Source organism: Neophocaena asiaeorientalis, unplaced genomic scaffold, assembly GCF_003031525.2.
Source record: "Neophocaena asiaeorientalis asiaeorientalis breed wild unplaced genomic scaffold, Neophocaena_asiaeorientalis_V1.1 scaffold203, whole genome shotgun sequence".
NCBI lineage: Eukaryota > Metazoa > Chordata > Mammalia > Artiodactyla > Phocoenidae > Neophocaena > Neophocaena asiaeorientalis.
Window position 1 is genome coordinate 1,300,108 of NW_020172776.1, and position 26,442 is coordinate 1,326,549.

The 26,442-nt window shown below is 40.3% G+C and overlaps 1 protein-coding gene across 1 annotated transcript; it reads right to left on the reverse strand.

Annotated features, from left to right (window-relative positions):
- Window positions 1–3,577: 3,577 nt before the first annotated feature.
- On the reverse strand, window positions 3,578–10,075 carry SLC60A2 (solute carrier family 60 member 2). The gene is given in 5 exon segments (XM_024740936.1): window positions 3,578–4,067; window positions 4,069–5,279; window positions 6,613–6,729; window positions 7,837–8,005; window positions 9,723–10,075. Coding segments are annotated over 5 exon segments (1,584 nt in total). The 5' UTR covers window positions 9,774–10,075; the 3' UTR covers window positions 3,578–4,031.
- Window positions 10,076–26,442: the final 16,367 nt, after the last annotated feature.

Here is a 26,442-nt window from a genome sequence, read left to right on the forward strand (position 1 = left end):
ACATGCTGCGGAGCGGCTGGGCCTGTGAGCCATGGCCAGTGAGCTTGCGCGTCCGGAGCCTGTGCTCCGCAACAGGAAGTCAGGGAACTAGATCCCACATGCATGACGCAAGTAAAGATCCTGCATGCTGCAACAAAGTTTCCACGTGCCACAACTAAGAGCCAGCGCAGCCAAAATAAATAAATAATTTTTTTTTTTTTTTAAAAAGAACATTTCTAACAAACTTTGAATCATACGGGAAGCTTTTCTGTATCCCTTCCCTATCACCTCTACCTCCACAGCATCCCCATAGTATAAGAAAACATCAAACACACACAATATCTGTGGGTTCACATATACAAACACAAACATTTACAACACTATGAACAAAACAAGGGCACTTAAACACAAATACAGGGCATCCCAGAAGAATATATCTACTTCCACTAAGAATTTTAAGCTCTATTTTAGTAATAACTTTTTAAGCGGCAGGATTGAAAATGGTACATTGCTATGGTAAAACAAAAGTTCTGGTTATGAGAAAGCTATCCTGACTATTCAGTAAATCTACCTGAAACAAAATCATTTTACATGTAATCTGGGTCTCACACATTTTTTAGGAATGTGTTGCTACACTGTTTTTGTTTTTAATAAACTACAATTCTTCAAACTAAAAACCAGTCCACCAAATGTAATATCAATATAATGTGGACACAAAATTCAAGTTGTTTCTGATACCTTATCTGGTAGAAAGAAACTTTTTTTTACCCCTTTACCCTTGACTTAGGAAATTAAGTTGATTAGAAATGTAAGAACTCTCCAGGTGTTTAGGATTATGATTACTTATATTTGTCCCTTATATTTTTAGGTATTTCCATAATCTTCTATCATGACCTCTCTTTATACCTTCATTATTTGTATAATAAAAACTGATTTTTAAAAAAGATTTTCCTTTAAAAAATAATAGTAATTGAAAAATGCTCTCAAAGTGTTCTTGGACTTTACTATGAAAATACAATTAAACTGAAACTTACCTATTTCCCTCATATTATGCTGCATTTGAACAGGTTTTAAAAAGCACAGTGGTAAAGGACACAAAATAAAATCTCAAGGAAAAAAAGCCTAACTCCGAGTTAGGTTTATTGGCCTGGTCTATGGAGCACTTTCCATCCCCTCACTAGGACATTCAGTGGGCTGTATCTATAATCACTTTCAATGACTGCTGAAGGTCTTTCTTCCCCCCAGCTCAAACTTTCTAGCTCTCTTGAGTTTTGCAGGTACCTGAGTATAGCACACACACTCCAGGGTGACCCCCAATAATCAGATACATCTCTATACTAGCTTCTCCCCTTGAGTTTGGGCAGATCTGCGACTTCCTTCTAGCCAACAGAATATGGCAAAGGTGACAGGATGTCACTCCTGTGATTACATTATATTATAAAACACACCAGCTTAGCCGGTTCTGGTAAGAGATTCTCCCACTGGCTTTGAAGAAACAAGCTGCCATACTTTTGAGAGGATCTAAGAGAGGGCCACACAGCAAGGGTCTGTGGGAGGTTCTAACAATCGAGAATGGTGCCTGCTGACAGCCAGCAAAAAACGGAGACCTCAATCCACCACATCAAGGAACTGAATACTGTCAAAAACTACACGGCCCTGGAAGGGAAGCCCAAGCTCCACAAAGAAGCACAACTCTTCCAACAGCCTGACTGCAGCCCTGTGAAACCGTGAGCAGAGAACCCAGTGACACCGTGCCCAAACTCCTGACTCAAGAAAACTATGAGGTTAAAGAAACAAAAACTCCGCTGTTTTAAGCTGTTAAATTTGTGGTAATTTGTTACTCAGCAATAGAAAATTTCGGTATTGGTTATCTGTGTATCAGGAGACACTTACTTAACTAAGAACTTATTATTAGGATGAATGCTAATTCCTGAATTGTAATAAGTCTTATCCTTCCAATATGGAAATAGATTATTAAACTTTAACAATGCCTATAACCTCATCTGGCCATTCACATTTTGGTTTGTGGAATTCCAATGCATTTTTCATGGATTTCCAAATTTTCTGCCATGTTCTTATTACCTTCTTTCCCTGAGTTGCCTTTTTACCCTTTAAATGTACATGCTGCAGGCAGAATCCCTATTCTAGCAAGCCGCGCAGATGCCAAATAGTTGCTACTGCCTAAATTCCAACAACCTGAGAAAAGCAGTAAATGGAGCAGAGATAATCTCCAAGTTCTAGCTAAGAGAAAAATACAGTATAAAAAGAGCAAGAATAGGCTTTTCACTGCTAATTTCTTCACCAGCCCTCTCCAAAACTGTCAGATTGTTAATATGAACCAATAATGGACAGTGGTCAAGAAAGGTAGTTTTCCACTTAAAACAAAGGCAAATTTATAGAAATTAGATAAAAAGTAGACATACTGCAACCAAGTAGAAATTAGATATTTTTCAGCATAAAATGTGCTAAAAAGAAGTGAATAAAATCTGTCGTCAATGCCAGTCATTTATCAAAGGATAGCCCATTTGCCATACTCATGATCCCTGACTCTTAGGCTCCCAAGCCACTTTCTAATCATTACTTTGGTTTCCCAGGTATTTCAAACTCAGTAAAGAGGAAGCCCAGAGGGCTTCAAGCATTGTATCCAGAGTATTGTATCCACTTGGGGGATACAAGTATTCCAACCATTGGAAAAGACTGTGTCTCACTGTAAATTAAACTAGCAACCTAATTTACAGCGCGTACAACATGATTACCAACCAGACTCAGTGAGGAGCAATTCCTGGAACAGCAAGGCTCATACCCACACTGTGTCACTGAGCTAGGCAAAGGACCTCAAGAGACCCTGTCCACAGCTCTACTACTAACATAGTAACCCTGAAACAGCTTTAAAAATCGGAACAAGGCATCTCCAAATCCTGTTTGAACATAATTAGAGAAAATAAGCATACAAAAATAACTTCTCTTTTTAAAATGTCTGTAAAAATAGTATAATCTCCATAATTGAATGAATTACTATAGTCACTGAAACTAAGACACTGATTGTAAAATGCAACACTGCTTTATAGAAGTATATAGGAAAAAACCGTCAATTAAGTTTTGCCACAATGTTAAATGATCATTGATTTCAACACATATTCTGATTTCAGAGATGTTAAAAATGTGAAAAAAGGTGCATCTCAGAATTGATGAAATACAGTACTAAAAATGTATTCTTCAGACAATTATTCAAATAAAGTATTAAACACTGAGTCTCTTAAATTGACACTATTCATAGTCAGTAGCACATTCTTAAAGCTATCAATTTTTTTCACTTCTCATTTGAAATGAAGAATGGGGTGACACATATTGATTTCTAGCAGGTATCTTGCACAAACTTTAAAAATTATGGATTCCCAGTTTGAAAGTCATCACATTTTCATTAGAGAATCACAGATCGGGGATGAGATAAACGAGACCTATATAAGTTAAATGACTGAGTACAGGGCCAGAAGACTAGTGAGCAGCAGTGGAGGCCTGAAGCCAGGTCTGTGCCTGTTCTGTGTTCTCTTCACAGAAATCAGAAATCATATGAGTAATTAGCATTTGCTGGTCCAACACTACAGACAGAGGGAAACAGTAAAAATCTCTGTCCATTTTCAAAGATGCTCTTTTATGAAATGATTCTCAACTTCCCTGGCAGAATACTGACGACGGATAATTTGTTCAGCTAACCAATTCAACTACTAAACAGTTTCATTCTATCTGAATGGCACCCAACTTCTTAAAAACAAATGCCTTCTCTGCACACTCTTGAGACCAGAAAATATTGCCTAATCAGCCACATGCCACCAAACGCTAGCCTCACAACAGGATCCAGCTGTATGAGATCATTGGTTCTTTACGAAAGGCTCTGCGAATGACAAAACATTTCAAAACCTTTTAGCATTTGCTATACTTGGACCTACAAATTTTGACCCCCAAAGCTTGTTGAAAATCTGTTATGCTTTGCTCTGACTGGCCTCTTTAGAACTGGTGATTCTTCAGGGAAGTCAGTAAATAATTCATCTTCTCTAGCCCTTAGTCCCTTTTGTCCTGGTTTCTTGCAAGGTGATTCACAGGGGACTTGCCCATATTAACTGGAGAGGACTCAAACATTAACGCATTTGAGTGGGATTGGTTGGAGACGTCAGCTGTGGGCTCCATCAAAATATATCTAGATGTCTCTATTACAGAATTCCTCATCGTATCATTCATTTCGATCACTTCAAAGTCCATTTCATTCCATTTTTCTGCATCTTCTTCTTCATTCTCTTCCTCATAGTCATTTAGCCCAGAGCTAGGGAGCAAAGCTTTCTGGTCCTCGCTTTCACTGTGTTCTTTATGCTGACGACTGATAGGCAAGGTGGCTAATTTATACAGCACAGGAAATAAAACAGCAGTGGCTACTGATGACCCCAAACAGGTGTACAAAACTACAGGCAAATCAGGGTATTTTCCTTGAAGAATTCCAATTACTGCAGGAATAGCCATTTCTCCCAGGGCAGCACCGACTACAAAAAATGCTGCAGCTTTCCCATGGATGGTCGTGTACTGCTCAATCCAAGACACACCACTGGGAAATGTGGTTGCCATTGAGGCGCCATACACTGAAGTTGCTATCCAGAGACAAATTCGGCTCTTGTCGAAAAGCACCAGAAATAAAGATGAAGCCAGGCTGCCAATGTTGCTCAACACAATCATGGTTCCAGGTTGTAAACATGTAGCAAAAAAGATTGCCATACCCCTGCAGGCTGCAAAGGTCCCCCAGAAGATGGAGTTCAACCCAGCCGCTTCACTTTCTTTCATGCCAGCATGGGTGGTTGCAAAGGAGAAAACGTAAGAGCCATATGTTACCTCGGCTCCAACATAAAAAAAGAAGAACAGAAAAAGGAGACAAAGAAGGGCATTGTGATATTTAGCTCTTCGAAACCTCTGAGTAGATACTTTTGCTTTATCCTGCCTTGAGCTTTTCTTTACAAAAAGAGCGAAAAAAAAGAGAGAAACTACAAAAATATAAGTACCGATAACAGCGTAAGCCCACAGTAAATTCATATTGTCAGGTATTCGAAGTAGAGATTCTGAGTCAGCTTCAGATGACTGGTTGAGGGCAGAATGGTTAAAGTCAGCCTCTGTGTGGTTTTCAGCAGACACCATCCTGCCCAATGCCAACTTAGCCAGCAGGGGAGCCAAAAAGGCACCCAAGGCAAAACTGAAGTGTAAGGCCTGCATATGGGGGGCTCCTTTGTCCCCCCAAATAGCCAAGATTAGGACGTTACCACCTACCAATGAAAGATGGGGAGAATGATTTAATCATAGTAACTTAGTAAAAAAAAAAGTTCAAAATAGATGAGTCTATTTTACATGGAACAAGGATTATAATATTCTAAGTTATCAACTGTTGCAACTAAGGCAATTGGATGATTAAGAAACTCTAACTCACCAATACCACCAGCGAACTCTAAGCACTGGAACATCACACACTCACAAATGGGATTCTACAAGCTAATAAACCACTATTTCCTAGAGCCAAGTACATTAGCCCAAGGCTTTTTATAATATAGTTCTAATACCAGGGATAGGAGGGGTGGGGGTAGGGAAGGATATTTATATAGTTATTTTTAAACATTTTAAATATATATTATCATCAGATAGTGGCCAAATTACCAAATTTTTCTGTACCTGCAATCGGTAGCCACTTGAAGAAAATTATTTATGTATATGGCAGATGCAAAACACATGTTCAGGAAGCTGAACATTACAGGATTCTGCTGTGCCCATTGCAGGAAACAAGGAACACGGACACCTTCTAACACACTCAGTTACACTGTCTATGTATCTACATGGTGAAAGGCAAGAAGCCTCAAGTCTTGTGTTTTCTCTCTTTCTTTTTAATATATTTGCAGATAAACATACAATTCCACACAATTCCATCCTGTAATTTCACAACCAAATTAAGCCCCAAGTAAAAAAATATTTCCCCAACCTATCAAATAACAGGAAGAGGGGGAGAACGTTGGCTTCAGGGGTGAACAAATGTCACATATGTTATTTAGTAGGTTTTAAAAGATATGAAGATACATGGAGAGGATCTCCTGCAGGAGGGCAGGAACTTTTCAGAGAATAGGAAAAGAAGGGAAATAATACACAGCACAGGTTTCTCTTAGTTCAAAAGGCAGAGTGCATTTTAAATTGGAGAGCTGCTTCTATGTTTCCTCAGCCAAATAATGGTTCCAAACTTGGTCTGTTCTATTAACCCATCAATTCCTGCCATATTACAATGATAAAGTTCTATCCCGAAATGAAAACCTGCTCATCTGCAGTGTAATTGCCCACATGGGAGCCCCTTCCCTGTTTGGATCCTGTAAATCAACAAGCTCTCAAAGAACAAAATACTCTGAATTCACTCTGTGGTTGGCTGCTCAAAAATGGGCACCCTACTTGGCAAGAAGAGTAGTTGCTGGAAAAGTGGTTCTGACCTGGAGACCCCATGACCAACTCAGTAGGTCAGTGTCGTTTTAGGGGACACTGCAAGTGACAAATTAATATCATATGCTCTAGTTTTTCTAGTAGAAAGTCCCTACTCCCAGAGTTGACAATGAAGGGCTCACTGACCTGTATCCAGGATGCCAACTGAAACACCAAAGATGGACATCATGACAATCAGTAACACCGCGGCCTTACAAAATGGAACAAGATAAAGACCAATTGTGGTAGCGAACGTTGACATCCCTGAGAAGAAAAGTAAAAGTCAGCTATAAAAAACACTATTTATGGGAAAGGGTTATGGATCAAGGCAACATCATAAAAACTCCCAAAAATGTAAAACAGGTCAAATTAAAATTGAGTAATAATGAGTAGATAAGAGGTTTAGCTTCTACTAACAGTTATTTCATTTAAAAGCTTTTATCATCTTTATGGACTATGAAATATGTTATTCTACTATAAATACATTTCTAGTACTGCTAATAATCAAACCATACATTATACCACAAGGCAAAGTTTTATAGCAAAACAGAGCTCAAAAATTATTCATTTAAATGTTTCATATTTAACAACCTAAAGAGATGTTTAGATATGAGGTAAAAAATAAAAAAGACAAAAATTAAATGCAATTACTATAGTAGTTCATAGTAGAAATGTATTAAACAAATTTGGAGAATAGGGAGGGAAATATAAGAAGTATATTCTTTCGACACACTATGGAAATCAGAGAGATTATTTACTCATTCATCAACAATGGTAAATTATCTCCTTACGTCCAAAGCAGTTTTATCACATTAATCCAGATTTTCTTTAAACATGTCAACTTATCCAAAAAAAGAGTAAGTTAAAAGCTTTGCCATCTATTTTGAGAGTGAGGTAGAGAGGCCTGGGGTAATCATTAACATGGAGCAGCTGGGACAAAAATTGAGCCTTCATCATTTCACCCACCATCCCCTCCCACCTCATTCTCAGTCCAGGGTCTAATCTGGGGAGGTTCAAGGAGTTTATTCTGATCTATGGCCCCAGGAGATCTGCCCTAAACCCCGACAATCAGAGCTCTTTGGACAACTTGTATGTTATCCAGTGGTGGTGCCTAAACTACAATGAAGGTCGGGAAGGCTAAGGATCGCTAACACACTCCAGGGCTAATCTAAATTCCCAGAGGGGTTTAGACCGGATTCCCAGTAACTGCCAAGATGAAAGCAGGCACCAGGGAAACCTGACTTCCACTGAGGATACCTAAACACTACCCTTAAGTTGTCAACCATTCTGCAAGCCAGCATGTTTCATATTTATAAACAAACTGTAAATTCCTCGAAAGTCACAAAGAAGCGAAAATTGTTGTTTACTTACCCAAAAGAAGAAAATGATTCATACTGTCAAAAAGAACTCCACCAATCACAGAGCCACCCAAATATCCAAAGGCACGGCCCACAAAAATCAGAGAAAGACTGCTGATATTGCGGTTCACATTTGTTGCCAAATCTTGAAACGTGGGTCCCAGTATAGCGACACTCATTCCCTAAAATTTAAAAAGACAGACGTTTTCATTTACAATCATTAAAATAATGTCTATCTAGGTGGTAGCTTTTTTTCAGTATTAAAAAGGGAGGAGCGGATTTCAATGTAATGTAGGAGATTAAGCCCCACAGTAAAATTCATAATGAAAATACTAGTACTAGTAGAGCTATACACTCCTATTTCTGGTGTGCCAAGTCCTAGTGCTTTTCTAGTTTTGACAACTCTCGATTTTTACAAAATTCTTTAATTCTTTTGGCTCTTTGCTGCAATTCTGTTCCCTTTTTGAACAATACCAGAAAAAAACGACAGTATTTGTATTAACAGTAAAATGTAACATTAAAAAATTTATGAAATAGTTTTGAATAGTCTGAAATATACTGCATGCACAAATAACACCAGAATTTTGAGGTTAAAAATTTAAGTTAACAAACCATCAAAATATTATCCCCATTTTTTGATGTTGTTAAAACAGCAATATTTCTGGATGTACATGGGGTCCTTCCTCTGAATTACACATATAAAACATGTAAGAGATAAACAATTTGAATGTTTCTAAATCTACATTTTTCTTCAAAGAAAACCAAAGCCTCAGGAGTACTGTCTGTAAGGCTTTCTTAGAGAATATTACATATGCGTGTATGCAATGACTTTAAAAATAAAATTTTACTCAAAGACATGTAACTTCAGCAAAAATTAGGGGCTGCAGTTGGCTTTCACAGGAAATTCGTTGGACACACAAAAAATGTTTCCAATCGGTCTACATTTCAAGAATAAGTGATTCTAATTGCACGAATTTGCTCTAAACGCTTGGGTGTAGCCCCTCTCCAGGCCTGAGCAGTCCCCAGCTACGGGCAAGCTTGGGCACAGGTGCAGAGTAAGTGCCTAGTACAGGAAGGGAAGGCTGCGCCCCAGCTGTAACCAAATTAGTTCCCGCCTGCAAAGCACTTCAAAGGACCTGGCACATCATCTGCAGTGACGTTTCTTCAAATACAAATACTCTAAGAATCAAGCGTGGCTCAAAGGAAGAGACACTAAGTGATCACAAGTGACTCTGCTCAGAGGACTCACCCTCCCAACTCCCCAGGATCCCAATATTTAAGACAAGTGACCACAGGGCGGCCAAAGGGGTTGGCAAAAGGCCAAACTAGCCTTGCAGTTTGTTCTTAGAAAAACACTGAAGGACCTGAAATTTTGTTTTACATAAAACTGTAGGCAGAATAAGAGACATTATTCCTGGCTCAACCACTTAACCAGCTGTGTGGTCCGAAAAAGTCACTTTCCCTCTCTGGGTCTATTTCCCCACCTGCAAAAATAAGGGGTGAATTTGGTCAGCCGAGGAAGAGAAAAAACCAGTAGAGCAACTTTGTGCAATAATTTGGGGGTTGGGTGAACGCAGGAGGCGGCGGGGGGGGCTTCGGGGTAGGCTATAAACCTGGCAACCCCTCTTGCATCCCCCCGACCCCACGGAGGAGAGGTAGAAAGGTTTGCTGGTGCTGGAAAATATTTTACGAAAATCGGTTTCACACTTGACAATAGCCCTCTAAGATTATAATTGTGCCCATTTTTCAGATTATGAAACTGAGGCCCCGGCAGATTAAGGAGCCCAAGGACACCCAGTCTGCAAGCGGCGGAAACGAGACAGGAGCTCGGAAGGCCGCGTTCTCTACAGGACTTCTGCTCACGCCTCGGCCTGGGAGGGTTCCAGCCCCGGCTCTCACCAGCCCCAGGAAGGCGGCACACAGGAGGACGGTGATGAACCAGCGCAACATGCTCCCAGCCCGGCCGCTCCGCCGGGAGCCCGCCACCGCCTCCGGCTCATTCTCCGCTGGGGCCTCGGCCGGGAAAAGCCGCTGCCCGGCAGCCTGGGCCCCGGCCCCACAGGGTTCCAGTTCCAGCTCCAGCTTGGAGGCTCGCGAGCAGCGGTCTTCCTGCCGTCCGGCTTCTCAGAGGAGCCTCGAGAACTCCAAGCCCTGCCCCGGCCCCGCGCCTCCAGAGCCGGCGGTCTCGGCTGGCGCCACCTCCCCGGAGGAGGCCCTAGTCCGGGCCGAGGACTAGAACTTCTGAACGCGCCGGGTGTAGCCGGCAGCGGAGGCGCGCCCTCGCACACGCAGGACGCCTGCCCGGGTCACGTGGCGGAAATATGGCCTCTAGCCAACCACGGCCTTGCCTCAAACCGGAAGTTGATAGGGTTGCCCAGGACACTGGACGCCGCGCTCGGGCCTCAGCATCATACTTAGCTGAGTTCACAGAGGCCCCTGTGGGCGGGCGCCGCGCGGCGGAGCGAGCTGAGTCCGCAGCCCGCTGAATCCGCAGCCTGGGACCCGACGAATCAGGAGGGAACATGCAGCCAAGCCGTCAGGAGGAAGTGCTGGCCAAGAAATACAAGGTATGGCTTCGCTCCCTCTCCCCGGGTCTCCTGGGGGGTAAAGGGAACCCAAAGGTCTGTCCTTATACAACTTTCTAAAATTCCTGCCCTAGTTCCTTTAAGGTCTGTCGTCTATTGATCTGCAGTTCATCTGTTACTCCACAGCATTTGTTGAACCACATATGTAAGCTTTCACGTGTATGATCTCAATTGATCCTCATAACAACACTCTAAATTACGTGTTATCCTGATTTTAAGATAGGAGGATTGAGTCATAGAAACTAGCAACTTGCCCAAAGTCAGTCAGCGAATCAGTGGACACAATAGATCAAGAAATCTGGAGCCAAAACTGCGGTTTCAAGCACACTCTCACCCCCAGTCCCTTCAAATAATTCCATTGTTGTAAGGAAGTGGAGCAGGGCTTTGATATGCAGAATGCCTGAATAAGGTTATGCCAGTGGAGGCTTCTCTGGTGGCGCGGTGGTTAAGAATCCATCTGCCAGTGCAGGGGACACGGGTTCAAGCCCTGGTCCGGGAAGATCCCACATTCTCCGGAGCAATTAAGCCCGTGCGCCACAACTACTGAGCCTGTGCTCTAGAGCCCGTGAGCCACAACTACCGAGCCCACGTGCTGCAACTACTGAAGCCGGCGCGCCTAGAGCCCGTGCTCCACAACAAGAGAAGCCGCTGCGATGAGAAGCCCGCACACCGCAAGGAAGAGTAGCCCCTGCTCGCCGCAACTAGAGAAAGCCCGCAGGCAGCAACAAAGACCCAAAACAGCCAAAAATAAAAATTATTTATTTTTAAAAAGTTATGCCAGTGGATGAAGGAAAGGCCTTGTTTTGTGTATCCTACTCTAGCTTTTTGTTTCCTTTTGCTCTTTGACCAAACAGACCACAGCCTCAAAATGTGTAAATATTTTTTTCTCATTTATCTGAAATGTTCTTTTCCACCTGATTACTCTCCAGCTCACCCACTTAGGCTCCAGATTATACACACCTGAGTCTCATCATCATTTCCCTTGCAACCCATCTCTCCAGCCCCATCCATTTGGTCATTAATCACTTCCCAGTTTACCCCAGAAAGTACAGGTGTTATGATTTAAGAGAACCTGTTTTAGATTTTTAGAGTCAGGGAATGTCTCTTTGAGAAAAGTGTAATGTGATTGAAACAAAAGGCATATACATATGTTAAAGAGAATAGAATATGATATGGGAGAAGTAAGTTAGGTCCAAATTGTTAAGGGCAAATAATTCTTCTGCTTCCATCTCTTTCTCCTCTCCTTCTGGGACTCTGATGACTTGTATGTTAGAACTTTTGATATTATTGCAGAGATCCTTGATGCTCATATGTTCTCTCTTTTTTTTTTCTAGTTGTTTTTTCCCCTCTCTGCTCTTCAGTTTAGATAATCTCTGTTGATGTCTCTATCTTCAAGTGCACTGCCTCTTTCCTCATCTTCATTCTGCTATATACGCTGAATTTGTTTATTTCGGTTATTGTACTTTTCAGTTCAAAATCTCCACCTGGTTCTTTTTCATCGTTTCTTTTTCTCTGCTGAAGATGCCTTTCTTTACATTTACCTTTACCTCCTGGAACATGTAATAGCTGCTTTAAATTCTAGGAAAATGCCAACATCTGTGTTATCTCAGGGTTTGTGTTTGTTGCTTGTCATTTCCCTTGGGATTTGGTCACATATTCCTGTTTCTTTGTATGACAGGTAATTTTCTATTGTATCCTGGACATTGTGACAGTTACATTACGCAGACTCTGGGCCCTGTTAAAATCCTCCTCTGGAGAATGTTCGTTTAAGCAGGCAATCAACCTGATTGAGTTCAGGCTGCAAGTTTTGTATCGCCTTCTGTGGATGATGGTTCCAATCTCAGTTCAGTTACCAAAGCCTGTGCTGTGCTGTGCTGCTCTGGGCCAGTCCTGAACATGCACCACTCAGGCGTTCATCTGAGACTTGGGCAATGGTTTAACACTCAAATCAATTGTCAAAGCCGTTGCTGTGCTGCTTCGGGTGTCTGTCACACACACGGGCAAACCCAAGGGGCTTGCATGGTTCATACACAAAATTTTAGTGATCACCTTCTCTAGCTCTCCCCTACCCACCTCCCCACTCGCTTTCCAACCCAGAGCGTCTCCATTTCTCAGTTCCTTGAGCAAGGAAGATGGGGTTTCTATCAGAGTTTTAGCTACCCAGGCCAGGCAACTCATTGCCTTGAAGGGTTTTTTTCTAAGTTTTGATTCCCCTCCTTTGTTCACTTTTCAGAGTCCTCAGCTCTTTGTATTTCATCGTGAGTTGTTGTCATCAGTGGGAGAGGGGCTGGAGCAGGCTTATGAAGACAACACCGAACCAGAACTATCCCTACCTATCTTTGAAGAGTCAGCTGAGGTGTTACTTCCTCTAGGAAGCCTCTTCTGACCCTCCTCTCAGGCTCGGGATTATTTTAGTTTCCCTCCTTTGTGCATAATTCTAATAGGCCACCAGCTACAACCTATAGAATTTTCCTATTTATGTGTCAGCTTCCCTTTTATACCAAGAGTGCCTGAAGGAAGGTACTGTCTTATTTATCCTCAAGCATAGTGCCTGGCACACAGTTTGTCTTCAGTAAATGTTCGTTGAATGTAGTAGACTTTTTCTGAACAACCTAACCAAAACTCTGAATTCCTATGTAGCTATGCTACTCCTAAATGTTCTCACACATTCTAGCTTGTGTTATAGTTATTTCAACACTTCTCTTTAGTTCCCTAGGAGATTGTAAGCTCAATGAGATGGAAACTATGGATCTCATGTCTCTATCTCCCCTGTGGCATTGTATTATATACTTAAAATATTACATAATTGAATTGAGGTTCAGTTAACTAATTTGAAAGTTAAATGTTTTAATTCACCCTGATTAAACATCAAAAAAATTTTTTTCTCTAGATGGAAAGATCTACTTTCTGATTCTCCCCACTTCACTCCTGAAAGCAGCAGGATACTTTTTCCACTTGCCTCCAGAGGTCACTCACCACCTTTCTTAAAAAAGGGGTGATTAAAATAGGGCATTGCTTCATGCAGCTTTCTCTTTAGAGAAAATCTCTTTAGAGATTTTTGAGAATAAATCTTTTTGTGTGAGACAATTCAAGAGAAATAAAAATGTTGATGGGCCATTCTTTAAATAAATATAGTTTTATTGATTCCCTTGAAAAAATGGATATTTTACAATATATATGACAATTGATCTTTGAAGAAAATATCTGGGTCTCAGTGGCTAATATGGTACTACCCTGGCATATTTGTGAAATGGCAACAGGGAGGCAGGTTTTTCATCTTTCAACTTAAAATTTTACTTTGGACGAGAATGAGAAGTTAGATGGGTTGTGTTTAGGGACTGCATATCACTGTTAGGACCTTTTTAATCTTTATTCTCTGGAGGGACCATCCTTTTTTACTTATCAGTAAATGTCTCATTAGTGCTTAAAATGCATCATGAAAAACTAGGTGTCATCATAACTATTTCTATTAGTATACTAAACGATCATTCTTTAACCTCATCACTAAAAGCCCAGTCTATTAAAACCAACTCTCACAAAGGTTTAATTTCAGTAAGATAACTCTCATGTTTGTGCTACGTATTCTGAAAAGTGAGAAATAATATTGAAAGTATCTAACGTTGGTGTCTGTTTGATGGAATTAACTTTTTATCTTATTAAAAATAAAAACTTACTGTTTTTTCATGAAATTTCCTTATAAAAATATAAACTTAAAATTTCCTTTAACTGGATTCGTTGTAACGTTTGGGGCTGCAGGACTCTGAATCTACCATCATAATGGTCTCCTAGGCTGTATTGGTCAGATAAAATCTTTGCTGTGCTGTACCATTATTAGCCAAAATCAATATATCAAGAGAATAAAAACAAAGCAACCAAAAGTGAGAGCATGGCTACTGGAGACTCTGCACAGAAAAACAGAATAACATTTCTTAAGGTACTAAGGGCTTCAGAAGCAATTAGGGTCATCTGCATCAAAAAAGAAAGCCACTTGGGCTTCCCTGGTGGCGCAGCAGTTGAGAGTCTGCCTGCCGATGCAGGGGACACGGGTTCGTGCCCCGGTCTGGGAAGACCCCACATGCCGCGGAGCGGCTGGGCCCGTGAGCCATGGCCGCTGAGCCTGCACGTCCGGAGCCTGTGCTCCGCAACGGGAGAGGCCACAGCAGTGAGAGGCCCGCGTACCGCAAAAAAAAAAAAAAAAAAAAGAAAGCCACTTTAGGGCTTTAGGTACTTTGTAAGGGATATGATCTCCATCTGTACAAAGAAGAGGCCACTTATCCAGAGCTGTACACTGCTTTGCCCTGGAACAAAGGAAAAACTGGAAATTACAGATGGCTTTTAGCATTCTTGTTTAATCACTGCCATCTGATACCACATTTGATACTACCTGCTTGGAAAAAGTCCAAAACCTTTGCAGAAATCCCCACAATGACAAGGACTGTTGTGTTGCTGAACTAGGAACAAATACTAGTAACAGTATTTCTTTTTAAGTTGCAAGCAAACTATATAAAATCCCACCTGTTCATTTATTTAGTCATTAAATAGCTATTAAACATCTAGCATGTGCTAGGCATTGTTCTAACAGTGAAAAAACAGACAAAAATTCCTGCCCTCATAGACAAGGTAGACAATGAACAAATACATTTGTAATATTATGTCAGATTGTGATAAATACTCTAAAGAAAAATAAAGCAGGAAAGGGGGATAAGAGTGATGGGAGGGGGTTATTTTAAGTTAAGGTAGTGTTGGGGAAGGCTCTGTGAGTGATGTTTGAACAGAACCCTAACTGAAATGAGGGAACCGAAGTGCAGGAAGAGCAGTCCAGAGAGAACAACAGGTGCAAGGATCCATTAACAGGAGTGAGCTTGGTGTGTTGGAGAAGTAAGAGAGGCTGAGATCAGGCAGTGTTCCTGACTGGGTATGCCTTATGTTAAGGACTTTCTGGATATGTTAGAAGAATACACTAGAGGCGGGCAGGATGGAGAGTAGAGAGAACAGAGATCTAATTAGGAGGTTATTTGATTAGGTCAGATTTGTGTAGGTGGTGAGAGTGTTCAGATTTGGGAACTATATTGAAGATAAAAATAATAGTATTTGCCAATGAACTGGGTGTATGAGAGAAGGGATATAAAAAATGACTTCAGGGACTTCCCTGGCGGTCCAGTGGTTAGGACTCCCCACTTCCACTGCAGGGGGCACGGGTTCGATCCCTGGTTGGGAAACTAAGATCCCACATGTCACACGGTGCAGCCAAAAAATTAATAAAAAAAAAAAAATGACTTCAAGGATTTTGACCTATGTCAAAGAAACCCAGAGCTGGACAGTAGTTAAGGCTATAAAAAGATTTTACTCAGGAACTATTATAATAAAGGAAAAGAGACCCCAGTATAGAACTGGGCTCAATTCTGAATACAACAAGGAAAAGTGGGGATTTATAGCCAAGGATCCTGGTTGAGGGCGGAGGGGAAAGATCAGTGGATAGAAAATTATTAAGAGGGGACAGAGTAAGGGGGGTTCTGGCTAAACCAGCCTAGCAGGAGTCTTGCTGAAGGCAGGCCAGGCTGATCCGGCATCACCAGGGGGATGGTGGGGATGAGCAACCCAATCAGATATCAGAGTGCTCAGCTATCTAGGGTGGGGGCTCTGGCTAAACCACTTTAGCAGGATTCCTGCTGAAACTGGGTGAGGCAAATGGTAGTCCACAGCTGAGGCCTTGTTGGGAAAAGGATTCAGGAGAGACTGTTATCTAAGCAACTGGTAAATAGTGCTCCTGTCTATTCAGGTGGAAAAGATTGTGGAAGGAGCATGAGCGCTGCTGGGAAATGGAAGAAAATCAAGAATTCAGGTTGAATGTGTTAAGATTATGATATTTATTAGATAATTAAATGAAGGCATCAAGTGGGCAGCTGGATATTCAGTTCAGTGGAAGGATCAGAACAGTAGATATAAACTGGGTGTTATCATCGTGTAGATGGTATTTAATACTGTGTAACTGGGTGAGATAACCTAAATTGTGAGTATAGACAGAAGAGGGCCAGGGAGTAAGCCCTGAGGGCATCCCACATGTAAAGGTAGGAAAGATGAGGAATATCCTGCAAAGGAGACTAAAATAAGAAGGAAATCAAGAATGTGTGGTTTTCGATGCCAAGTAAACAAAATTCAAGAAGGCGTGTGATCAGCTGTGATTGGTGGAGAATACACTGGATTTATAGAATCACACACATGTTCTTAAATAATTATGTAACTTTCCTCAGCCTCACTTTCCAAGTAGGTAAATCTGGAAAACCAAACTGAGGACTCTTATCTTTTGAATTTAAGAAGCTATTTTGAGTGGTAAAGAGTAGCAAGATGAAAGCAGAGGATTAAGAACATTAGCAGGCAGTAGTGGCCATTTGAATTGGAGCAGGAAAAACTAGAGAATGGGAAATGATTTTAGTAGTTTTATTACGTAGTTCAGCAAAGAGATAATTGTCTTTGTGCCAGGGTGGTTTGGTGAGAATGGAAGGGTGGGTATGGAGGCATAATTCCCATGACCTTTCTTTTTTGTCTGTTTTCTTCTGTATGTACATGTTCCATGGCAGTACCAGAATTTCTATATAAGAGGGCATAAGATTGCAAGCTGGTTGGAATGTGGGGAGAATTAGGGGACTTGTATTCAAGATAAATCATTTTTACTTCGATTGTAGCTTTATTTAGAGTGGCTGAGCATAAGGAACTAATGGAGATTTTGAGTAGGCCAAACCACTCCCCTATTCCACCACAAGCCACCCCTGAGTAAAGGCTCAAACGATGTGAAACTATGGCCAAAAGAACTTAGATCTAGCTTTCAGGCCACTTCAAAGAGAGAAATTATGTACAGCGGAAAATGTTCACCCAACCCAGCTCTTTATGAGGAGGCTGGGCAAGGGTCAGCTCAGTTGTCCATTAGCTTGAGACAGAAATGATTCTTATCTCTTGTCTCAGTGGTGGCTAGACCTATTGGGAGTTCAGTGAAGGGGAGCTGAAGTAGTCAAAATCCATGAGAATGGGTCAGACTGAGTCATTAAGCAAAGGGGCCTGGTGAGGAATAGGAGCTGAAATAATGAGCTAAAATAAAGGGGTTGAGAAGCCACAATAATGAGGAGTTAAGGCAAGGACATGGACCTAGCATGCCAAAATGGTATGTTCATCAAGCCAAACTTATATCTGGTTTATGTAATGTCAGTTACCACAAAGAGTTTATTATATTACTATGTTTCTTGACAATTCGGGATCGTTAACTGTATAATCAAAAGAATTACTCAAAAATGGTTTATTGGATCTCTCTGATTAGGTTTTCAAATGATTCCTGGCTTCTTTGATGATAATTTCATAAAGAAGTAAAAATAATCTGCTGTGGACTAAATTGTGTTTCTCCCAAAGTTCATATGTTGATGCCCTAACCCCCAGTGTGATAGTATTTGGAGGTAGACCCTTTAGGAGGTAATTAGGTTTAGATGAGGTCACGAGGGTAGAGCCCGCATGATGGGATTAGTGTTCTTTTAAGAAGAGGAACAGACACCAGAGCACACTCGCTCTCTTTCTGCCATGTGAGGTCACAGGGAGAGGAGGGCAAGCATCTGAAAGCCAGGAAGAGAGCCCTCACCAGGGAAGTGAATCAATCAGAACTCTGATCTTACTTCCCAGCCTCCAGGACTGTGAAAAGTAAATTCCTGTTGTTTAAGCCACCCATTCTAAGGCATTTTGTTATGGCAGCCTGAGCCGACTAGGATAGAATCCATCACAGTATTGTTTTGTGTTTTTAATGCAGTCATGCATTAAACTCTTCATGATAATAGCTGAGTTAATCTTTAAAACTGCATATTTCTCTTATATGCAACTATTTTAAATGTAGACTGTGATTATTAAACCTAAAAAAGCCCTGTTTGTTTAATAGTATTATTAACCTGTTAAAATTATATTGATGTCGCCATTTAGAGATGGTGAAAAGAGAGAATGATGAATAAGTGAGATAGATCAGCTACTCAGGCTAGACCCCAAGGTCAAGTCTCTTCAGAGCTCAACTTTCCAAGGTTAGGAACTCAATTATTAGTTCATCTAGAACTGATCAGGTCCCAGAAAACTAACTGATATGAGCAGACCACAAGATGATAATTTACAAACAGAGTGACCTGCTCTGTATCTAGTATTCCCTAGATCTAGGCACTCCTCCCCAGTGAGCAGGACCAGTCTGGAAGTCAAATGATAGATTAAACAAGGGTCAACAAACTAAAGCCCACAGGCCATATCTGGATACATTCTGTTTTTGTAAATAAAGATTTATTAGAACACAGCCACGCATATTCATTTACACATTATCTATGGCTAATTTTGCACTACAGTGACAGTTGAGTAGTTGTGACAGAGACCTCATGGACCGCAAAGTCTGAAGTATTTACCGCCTGGCCCTTTACAGAAAAAGTTTCATGACCACTATATTTGAAGGTTCTCTATTAAAGCAAAAATTTAAGCAGAAGGAATTATATATGTCCTTAAAACTGTAGAATCAGATAAACTGTCCTTTCCCACTGTCAGGTTAATTTGGGGGCTATATTAGCAAAATCAGAACCCTAGAAGTGCTGGGCATATACTGACAAATGCTTACCATCTATTGCTCTTTTTGAAAATATCCTTGACTTCTGAATTACAGTCTTCCCATCAGTTTATCTCTCATTGTTATGATTTCTAAATTTCTGTCTTTCCTTTTAGGGAGATGACCTAGCCTGTGTGAAGATTTAGATAGCACCTACTTTTATTATCAGCAGTATCTTTATAAATCATTACTTTAGTATGTTATTTTCTCAGAAGATTTCCACAGATAGCTACCTCTGTCCATTTAAAGGTGGTTCTTATTAGTTTCAAAATGTGATTTTCCCCCTTCCATTTTCGGGGTGACATTTTCTGACTTTGTCCACAAATTCTTAGAGAGTGTTGCATCTGTAGCTGTCAGATCAAGGGTGACCCACAACATGCACTGACCATCTCAGTTTCTCAATATTGAATCATAAAAGGAAGTTTTTTCCTGCTGGTCAGAAAGGTTCAAATGAGCAATTATTGGTAGCTTTTAGCATCCTGTCAGCTGGTTATCGATTGATTGCCTCTTAGCACCATATTCACCCTTAAGTACCTGCTCTGCAATAATGGATTGGACCATTAAGCATTTCTCTTTTACAGGGGGCACAGTGCTGAAATTCTCAGTAAAGGGCGCTGGAGGGACATTGTAGGAGGAAAGGGACTTCTCCTTTGTTTTTTTGCTGCTATCATTTTCATTATTGCTGTCATCACTGTTAGAGTATCATCATTATTACTGTAGCAACTGGGAGATACAAGGTATAGCCATTTTTTCTTAATAAATTTATTTATTCATTTTTGGCTGTGTTGGGTCTTCGTTGCTGCCTGTGGGTTTTCTCTAGTTGTGGCAAGCAGGGGCTACTCTTCGTTGCGTTGCGCGGGCTTCTCATTGCGGTGGCTTCTCTTGTGGAGCATGGGCTCTAGGCACACGGGCTCTAGAGCGCAGGCTCAGTAGTTGTGGCTCACGGGCCCAGTTGCTCCGCGGCATGTGGGATCCTCCCAGACCAGGGCTCGAACCCATGTCCCCTGCATTGGCAAGCAGATTCTCAACCACTGTGCCACCAGGGAAGCCCCCTTGCACTATTTTTAAAGTGTGGCATTCATTTTTTTTTTCCACTGTGGAGTTGTAGAAGTTTCTTATATAATTTGGAGATTAACCCCTTGTCACATATATGGTTTGCAAATATTTTCTCCCATTCTATAGGTTACCTTTTCATTGAGATGATTGTTTCCTTTGCTGTGTGGAAGCTTTTTAGTTTGATGTAGTTGCACTTATTTTTGTTCTTGTTTCCTGTGCTTTTGGTGTTATATCCATGAAATCATTGCCAAGACCAATGTCATGAAGCTTACCACATTTTGCAATCATTTGTGCTATTCTGAAAGAAACAATAAAACCATCTTTCCGGTTTAGGAAAAATTTGTTAAACATTCCAGTAAATAGTAAGACGGTTTTCAGACTTTTCAGAATGCTTTATCTCACAAGAATGCTATTATCGTTGCCAACTTTTCACCATGTTTCCTTGTAAAGTGGTCACTTAATCTTGATGGTTTCATTGCTTCATTAGAGAAAAACATGTTAACAAAATGGGCATATGGCAACCGTTCATTTGTGGGCAAAGATATAAAACCCAACTTGAAATATTCAGCTGAATATTGATAATTTTTCTCTATAATTAATGAAATGACTAAATAAGTATATTCTTATAGATCAAATTGCTGTGAATGCCACATTACAAATACAGACCTAAGCTGTATTAGATGAGTATCGACTACTCAAATACCACGAGTGGCATTCCCTTGATGATTTTCCAAAATGGAGACCCACTCATGGTAGAGTTCAAACTAAAACAAAATGCAGTCTTCCCTTGAGTTACATGATAGTTTGTGTTTTTGGAAAATTTGGTGTTTATTGGAACTATGCAAAAAAATTTATGTTTATATGTACAAGAGGTTTAGAGTCTAGGCTCAGATAATTAAAAGCAAGCTCTTTTCACTCAATGAATATTTAACAGGACATTTAAAAGTTGGACAGTGTGTGGGACTATCCCATCCCACACATTGTAGGATGTCTAGCATCTCTGACCCCTGCCCACTAAATGCTAGTAGCAACTCCCAGTTACTATGACACCCTCACAGATTTCCAGAGTACCCTCTGGGTGCAATAAGACTTCAACTGAAAACTACTCATGTAAACTTTCTGCCTCAAAGCTTCGCAAATAGTATTCTCTGAATGGCCAGGGGCAACAGAAGTTAGTGACATTTCTGTTGTATGCTATAAGGATTCTAGATGCTTCATAGTAAAAGTTCACATGTGGTAAGAAATTCAGGGGTACTACCTTTGTTCGTAAGCTTCAAAGCATTTAAAAATTTATAGGCATACAGTGATAAAGGATTGTCATTGCTAGGTGGCAGAGCTTCCCTTACCAATGAAAGTTGCTTGCTCTCTAGTATCTAAAGAGACTAGTCTTTGTCTAAAAACTGTGATAATGTCACCCGGGACAGATGCCTCGTAAGAAATGCCATTCTCCTTAAGGCCCATGACAACCATTACCGTTCTCTGTTGCCACTAGGCCCATAACAAAGACCAAATCTCAACAGGATTCAGGGGGACAGGTACACACTGTGATCCAGGAGGACATAGCTTGCACACCAAAAGAATTGCAGTACTTCATTAATATATATTAGCAGAAACCTGGTGAGTATGTAGGAGTAGATGCTCAGGGTATTAGAGCAAGGAGAGCAGAATATAACATTAGATCCAGCTGAATTCATTGATATGGGTACACTTTACTGGATATTGTGAATTCAGAGGGTTAGATCGTGCAGCTGGAGTTGGCTGTAACAGCTTACTTGGTTGACTAAAATTTGGAGGCAGTGGTGGTCTACAGTTAAGGAGGTTGAGATGCTGGAGCTTTCTTGGCATGATGTAGCGGAGGGAATCCAAAGGTTGGCCTCAGTCTTTTTTCATAGCAAACTTCAATCCTCAAAGATTCTGAAGCAATGCCTACAATATCTCAAAGGAAAGAAGGCATGAGCCAAACTCTCTGTGAGGTATAGAAGCAAAAGACAAATAGTCTGAACATGAAAGGACACAGGGAATGTTATTTCCTTGACCCTGTTGGAGAAATCTGTTAGAAGATTCAGCCAACCAAGAGATGAGTGGAAAAACAACTGCAAAGGAATTGGCAATGATTACTGACATGAACTGTACGACTAGGACAAATGTGGGGATTTTGGTGACAGAACAGAATATAAATGTTGTTAGCCCTGATAATGTAGAAATTATATCAAAAATTAGTTATATCATTAAATTAGTTATATCACTAATGAAAGGTGGGAAGCAAAGGGTGGAGAGGGGTAGAAGTATACTGATTTCTTCATCTTCAATAACTAGGGGTCAAAGTTATCACTTAACGCTAGTAATTCAAGTAGTAGAGTTATAAGTATTCTTTTGAACAATGCAGAGTAAACACTAAGAGAGCGATTACCTACTAAAAAAAGGTGATGGAGAAAAGGGTGGGGACGAGGAGGAAAAGGGTATTTATTAACTTTGTCTTTGTTCATAGTAGAAAATTATTAGACACTGTCAGACGAGGAGGGAGAAGATGGATTGTTCAATGAGTAATGTCTAGTATCAAATTGGATAAACATTAAAGAAGTAGATTCCTACTTCATACCATACCTCAAAATAAATCATAGAGTTTAGAGATTTAATGTAAAAATGAAGCCATAAAGATATTAGAAGGGATTTTAAGAATATAGTTACATAATAGGGTAGGCCTTTCTAAACATATAAGCAATGAGGGAGTCTATAAAAGTGAAAACTTTAATTTGAAAAAAAAATCAATGTAAAAAGACAAACTGGGGAAATTTTTACCAACACTTTAATTAGAGTCTCACATGATATATGAAGAGTGCTCGCAAACCAGTAAGAAAAAGATAAACCCCCCAACAGAAAAATAGAGAAAGGATAAGAATAGATAATACCCCAAAGAAGAAATGCCATGGCTGAGAAGTTTATGAAAAAATATTTACACTAATTAGTCATAAGAAATGCAAATGTAGACAAATATTGTATGATTCCACTATATGAAGCACTTAGCATGGTCTATTCATAGAGACAGAAAGTAGAACGGTGGTAGTCAGGGACTAAGGGGAGGGAAGAATGGGGAGTTAGTGTTTAATGGGTACAGAGTTTCAGTATAGGATGATGGAAGCATTCAGGAGATGGATGGTAGTGATGGTTGCCCAGTAGTGTGAATGTACTTAATGCCACAATACACTTTAAAATGGTTCAAATGGTAAATTTTATGTTATGTAGATTTTACCACAGTTGAAAAGACTCCTGAGGATTTTAAAGAAGGACTCTTGTATTTAAGGATTTAGGTTCATCTGTAGGAGACTGTGAGAAGAGAACTTTAAACCCTGAAAGTAAGTCTGATACTATGATAATTCTTTGATTGAGTCATACCTCTAGAAACTTTGTTTTCTGTATACATTAGAATTCTATTTTTTTCCTATAAAAATTACTTCCTCAAGAGAGTAAATTTTAGAGACTTGTTCAAGATGGCAAAGTATAAGGATGTGCACTCACTCCCTCTTGCGAGAGCACTGGAATCACAACTAATTGCTGAACAGTCATTGACAGGAAGACACTGGAACTCACCAAAAAAGACACCCCACATCCAAAGACAAAGGAGAAGCCACAATGAGATGGTAGGAGGGGCGCTATCACAATAAAATCAAATCCCATAACTGCTGAATGGGTGACTCACAGACTGGAGAACACTTACAGCACAGAAATCCACCCACTGGAGTGAAGGTTCTAAGCCCCGCGTCAGGCTTCCCAACCTGGGGGTCCGGCAACGGGAGGAGGAAATCCTAGAGAATCAGACTTTGAAGGCTAGCGGGATTTGATTGCAGGACTTCGACAGGACTGGGGGAAACAGAGACTCCACTCTTGGAGGGCACACACAAAGTAGCGTGTGCATCGGGACCTGGGGAAGGAGCAGTGACGCTGGGGGAGACTGAACCAGACCTACCTGCTAGTGTTGGAGGGTCTCTTGCAGAGGCAGGGTGTGGCTGTGGCTCACTTCAGGGACAAGGACACTGGCAGCAGAAGTTCTGGGAAGTACCCCTTGGCGTGAGCCCTCCCAGAGTCCACCATTAGCCCCACCAAAGGGCCTGGAGGCTCCAGTGCTGGGTCACCTCAGGTCAAACAACCAACAGGGAGGGAACCCAGCCCCACCCATCAGCAGACAAGTGGATTAAAGTTTTACTGAGTTCTGCCCACAGAGCAACAGTCAGCTGTACCCACCACCAGTCCCTCCCATCAGGAAGCTTGCACAAGCCTCTTAGATAGCCTCATCCACCAGAGGGCAGACAGCAGAAACAAGAAGAACTACAATCCTGCAGCCTGTGGAAGGAAAACCACATTCACAGAAAGACAGACAACATGAAAAGGCAGAGGACGTTGTACTGCATGAAGGAACAAGATAAAACCCCAGAAAAACAACTAAATGAAGTGGAGATAGGCAACCTTCCAAAAAAAGAATTCAGAATAATGATAGTGAAGATGATCCAGGACCTTGGAAAAAGAATGGAGGCAAAGATTGAGAAGATGCAAGAAACGTTTAACAAAGACCTAGAAGAATTAAAGAATAAACACCTAGAAGAATTGAAGAGCAAACCAACAGAGATGAACAATACAATAACTGAAATGAAAAATACACTAGAAGGAATCAATAGCAGAATAACTGAGGCAGAAGAACGGATAAGTGATCTGGAAGATAGAATGGTGGAATTCACTGCTGAGGAACAGAATAAAGAAAAAAGAATGAAATGAAATGAAGACAGCCTAAGAGACCTACACTATAAAACTCTTAGAGGAAAACATAGGAAGAACACTCTTTGACATAAATCACGCAAGATCTTTTTTTGATCCACTTCCTAGATAATAGAAATAAAGACAAAAATAAACAAATGGGACCTAGTGAAACTTAAAAGCCTTTGCAAAGCAAAGTATAAACAAGATGAAGAAACAACTCTCAGAATGGGAGAAAATTTTTGCAAACGAGTCAACGGACAAAGGATTAATATCCAAAATATACAAACAGCTTATGCAGCTCAATATTTAAAAATCAAACAACCAGTCAAAAAATGGGCAGAAGGGGCTTCCCTGGTGGCACAGTGGTTGAGAGTCCGCCTGCCGATGCAGGAGACACGGGTTCGTGCCCCGATATAAAAAAATAAAATTTAAAAAAGAATTGCTCAACTATGGAATGAGTTTACTTTGCGAAGTAAGCAATCTTCTATCATTTTAACAAAAAAAAGCGAGTGAATTTTATCCTGCTTAGGATCAGTAACAATTTGTCATATCCATTCTCTTCCATTTCCCTCAAAAGCCCTCCAATGGCCTGTACGTCTGGTACCTATTTACAGGCATATAAATAATTAATATATTCAACGCATATTGCGAATTTCATGTTTGATGTATAAAATCTATTTAGCACCATTAAACATCAATAGTGATTTGCTTTGTAGTTAGGTCTCATCAAATAATAAACATCTTCTGACTGCAGCCAGTTTTTCTCCAAGTGAGTAATCCACAATAGCAGGGGATTTTTTAAAAAGTTCCAGCCTGGCTCTTGATCATCCCCTGAAATTTTCAGTGAATAGGAGATCACTTAGTACCAGCTGAATTTAATCAGTTTAATCAGTGTATGTAAAAGAAGCAATAATATAAGTAAACTGCAAAAAAAAAAAAGTATCAAATATAAATAGTTTCTGGACTATCCGGTGCTTTTGGTTTATTTCTATCTGTGTTCTTTGCCCTAGATAAATAACAATACCCAAACACACTTGAAATACATATAGGAAGCTTTAAAAGCACACAGCTTATTTCTCTTTTATTCAACATAGACTGTTTCCTTTTCTTTAGTAATTTTTCCTTCCCCCTTCTCCCCAGGGAATTTCATAAATATAATCACAAAGCCTTATAGAAATTTGCTAAAAGTTTTTTATTGTATTTACTGAGAACATCACATTGTTCCACAGTAAAATGATCTTATCCTCCAAATGATTACAAAGCACTTTTCATTAAAAAGGTTTCGGTTATCTGTATTAAATTGCACGTTATAAAAAAATCAGTTATAAATCATACTCTTTAAAAAGAAACATAAGGCAAGTACTAAAATACTGCACACTGATCAAACCCAGCATAATCATTTCACATAGTGATCTATATTGAAACAACCACTGTGCCAAAAATGGCATCCTGTGTAGGTAGGTAGAGAAGCAGACTCACTGCAGTGTGCAGCGTGCACTTGGAACAACTTGGTTTTGATGTCTAAAATAAAACATCTAACTTTGAAAATATGCAAACTAATTTAAAAATTACTTTCCAGGTAAACATTAAAATAAAACAAGTTGACATTAAAAATATCATG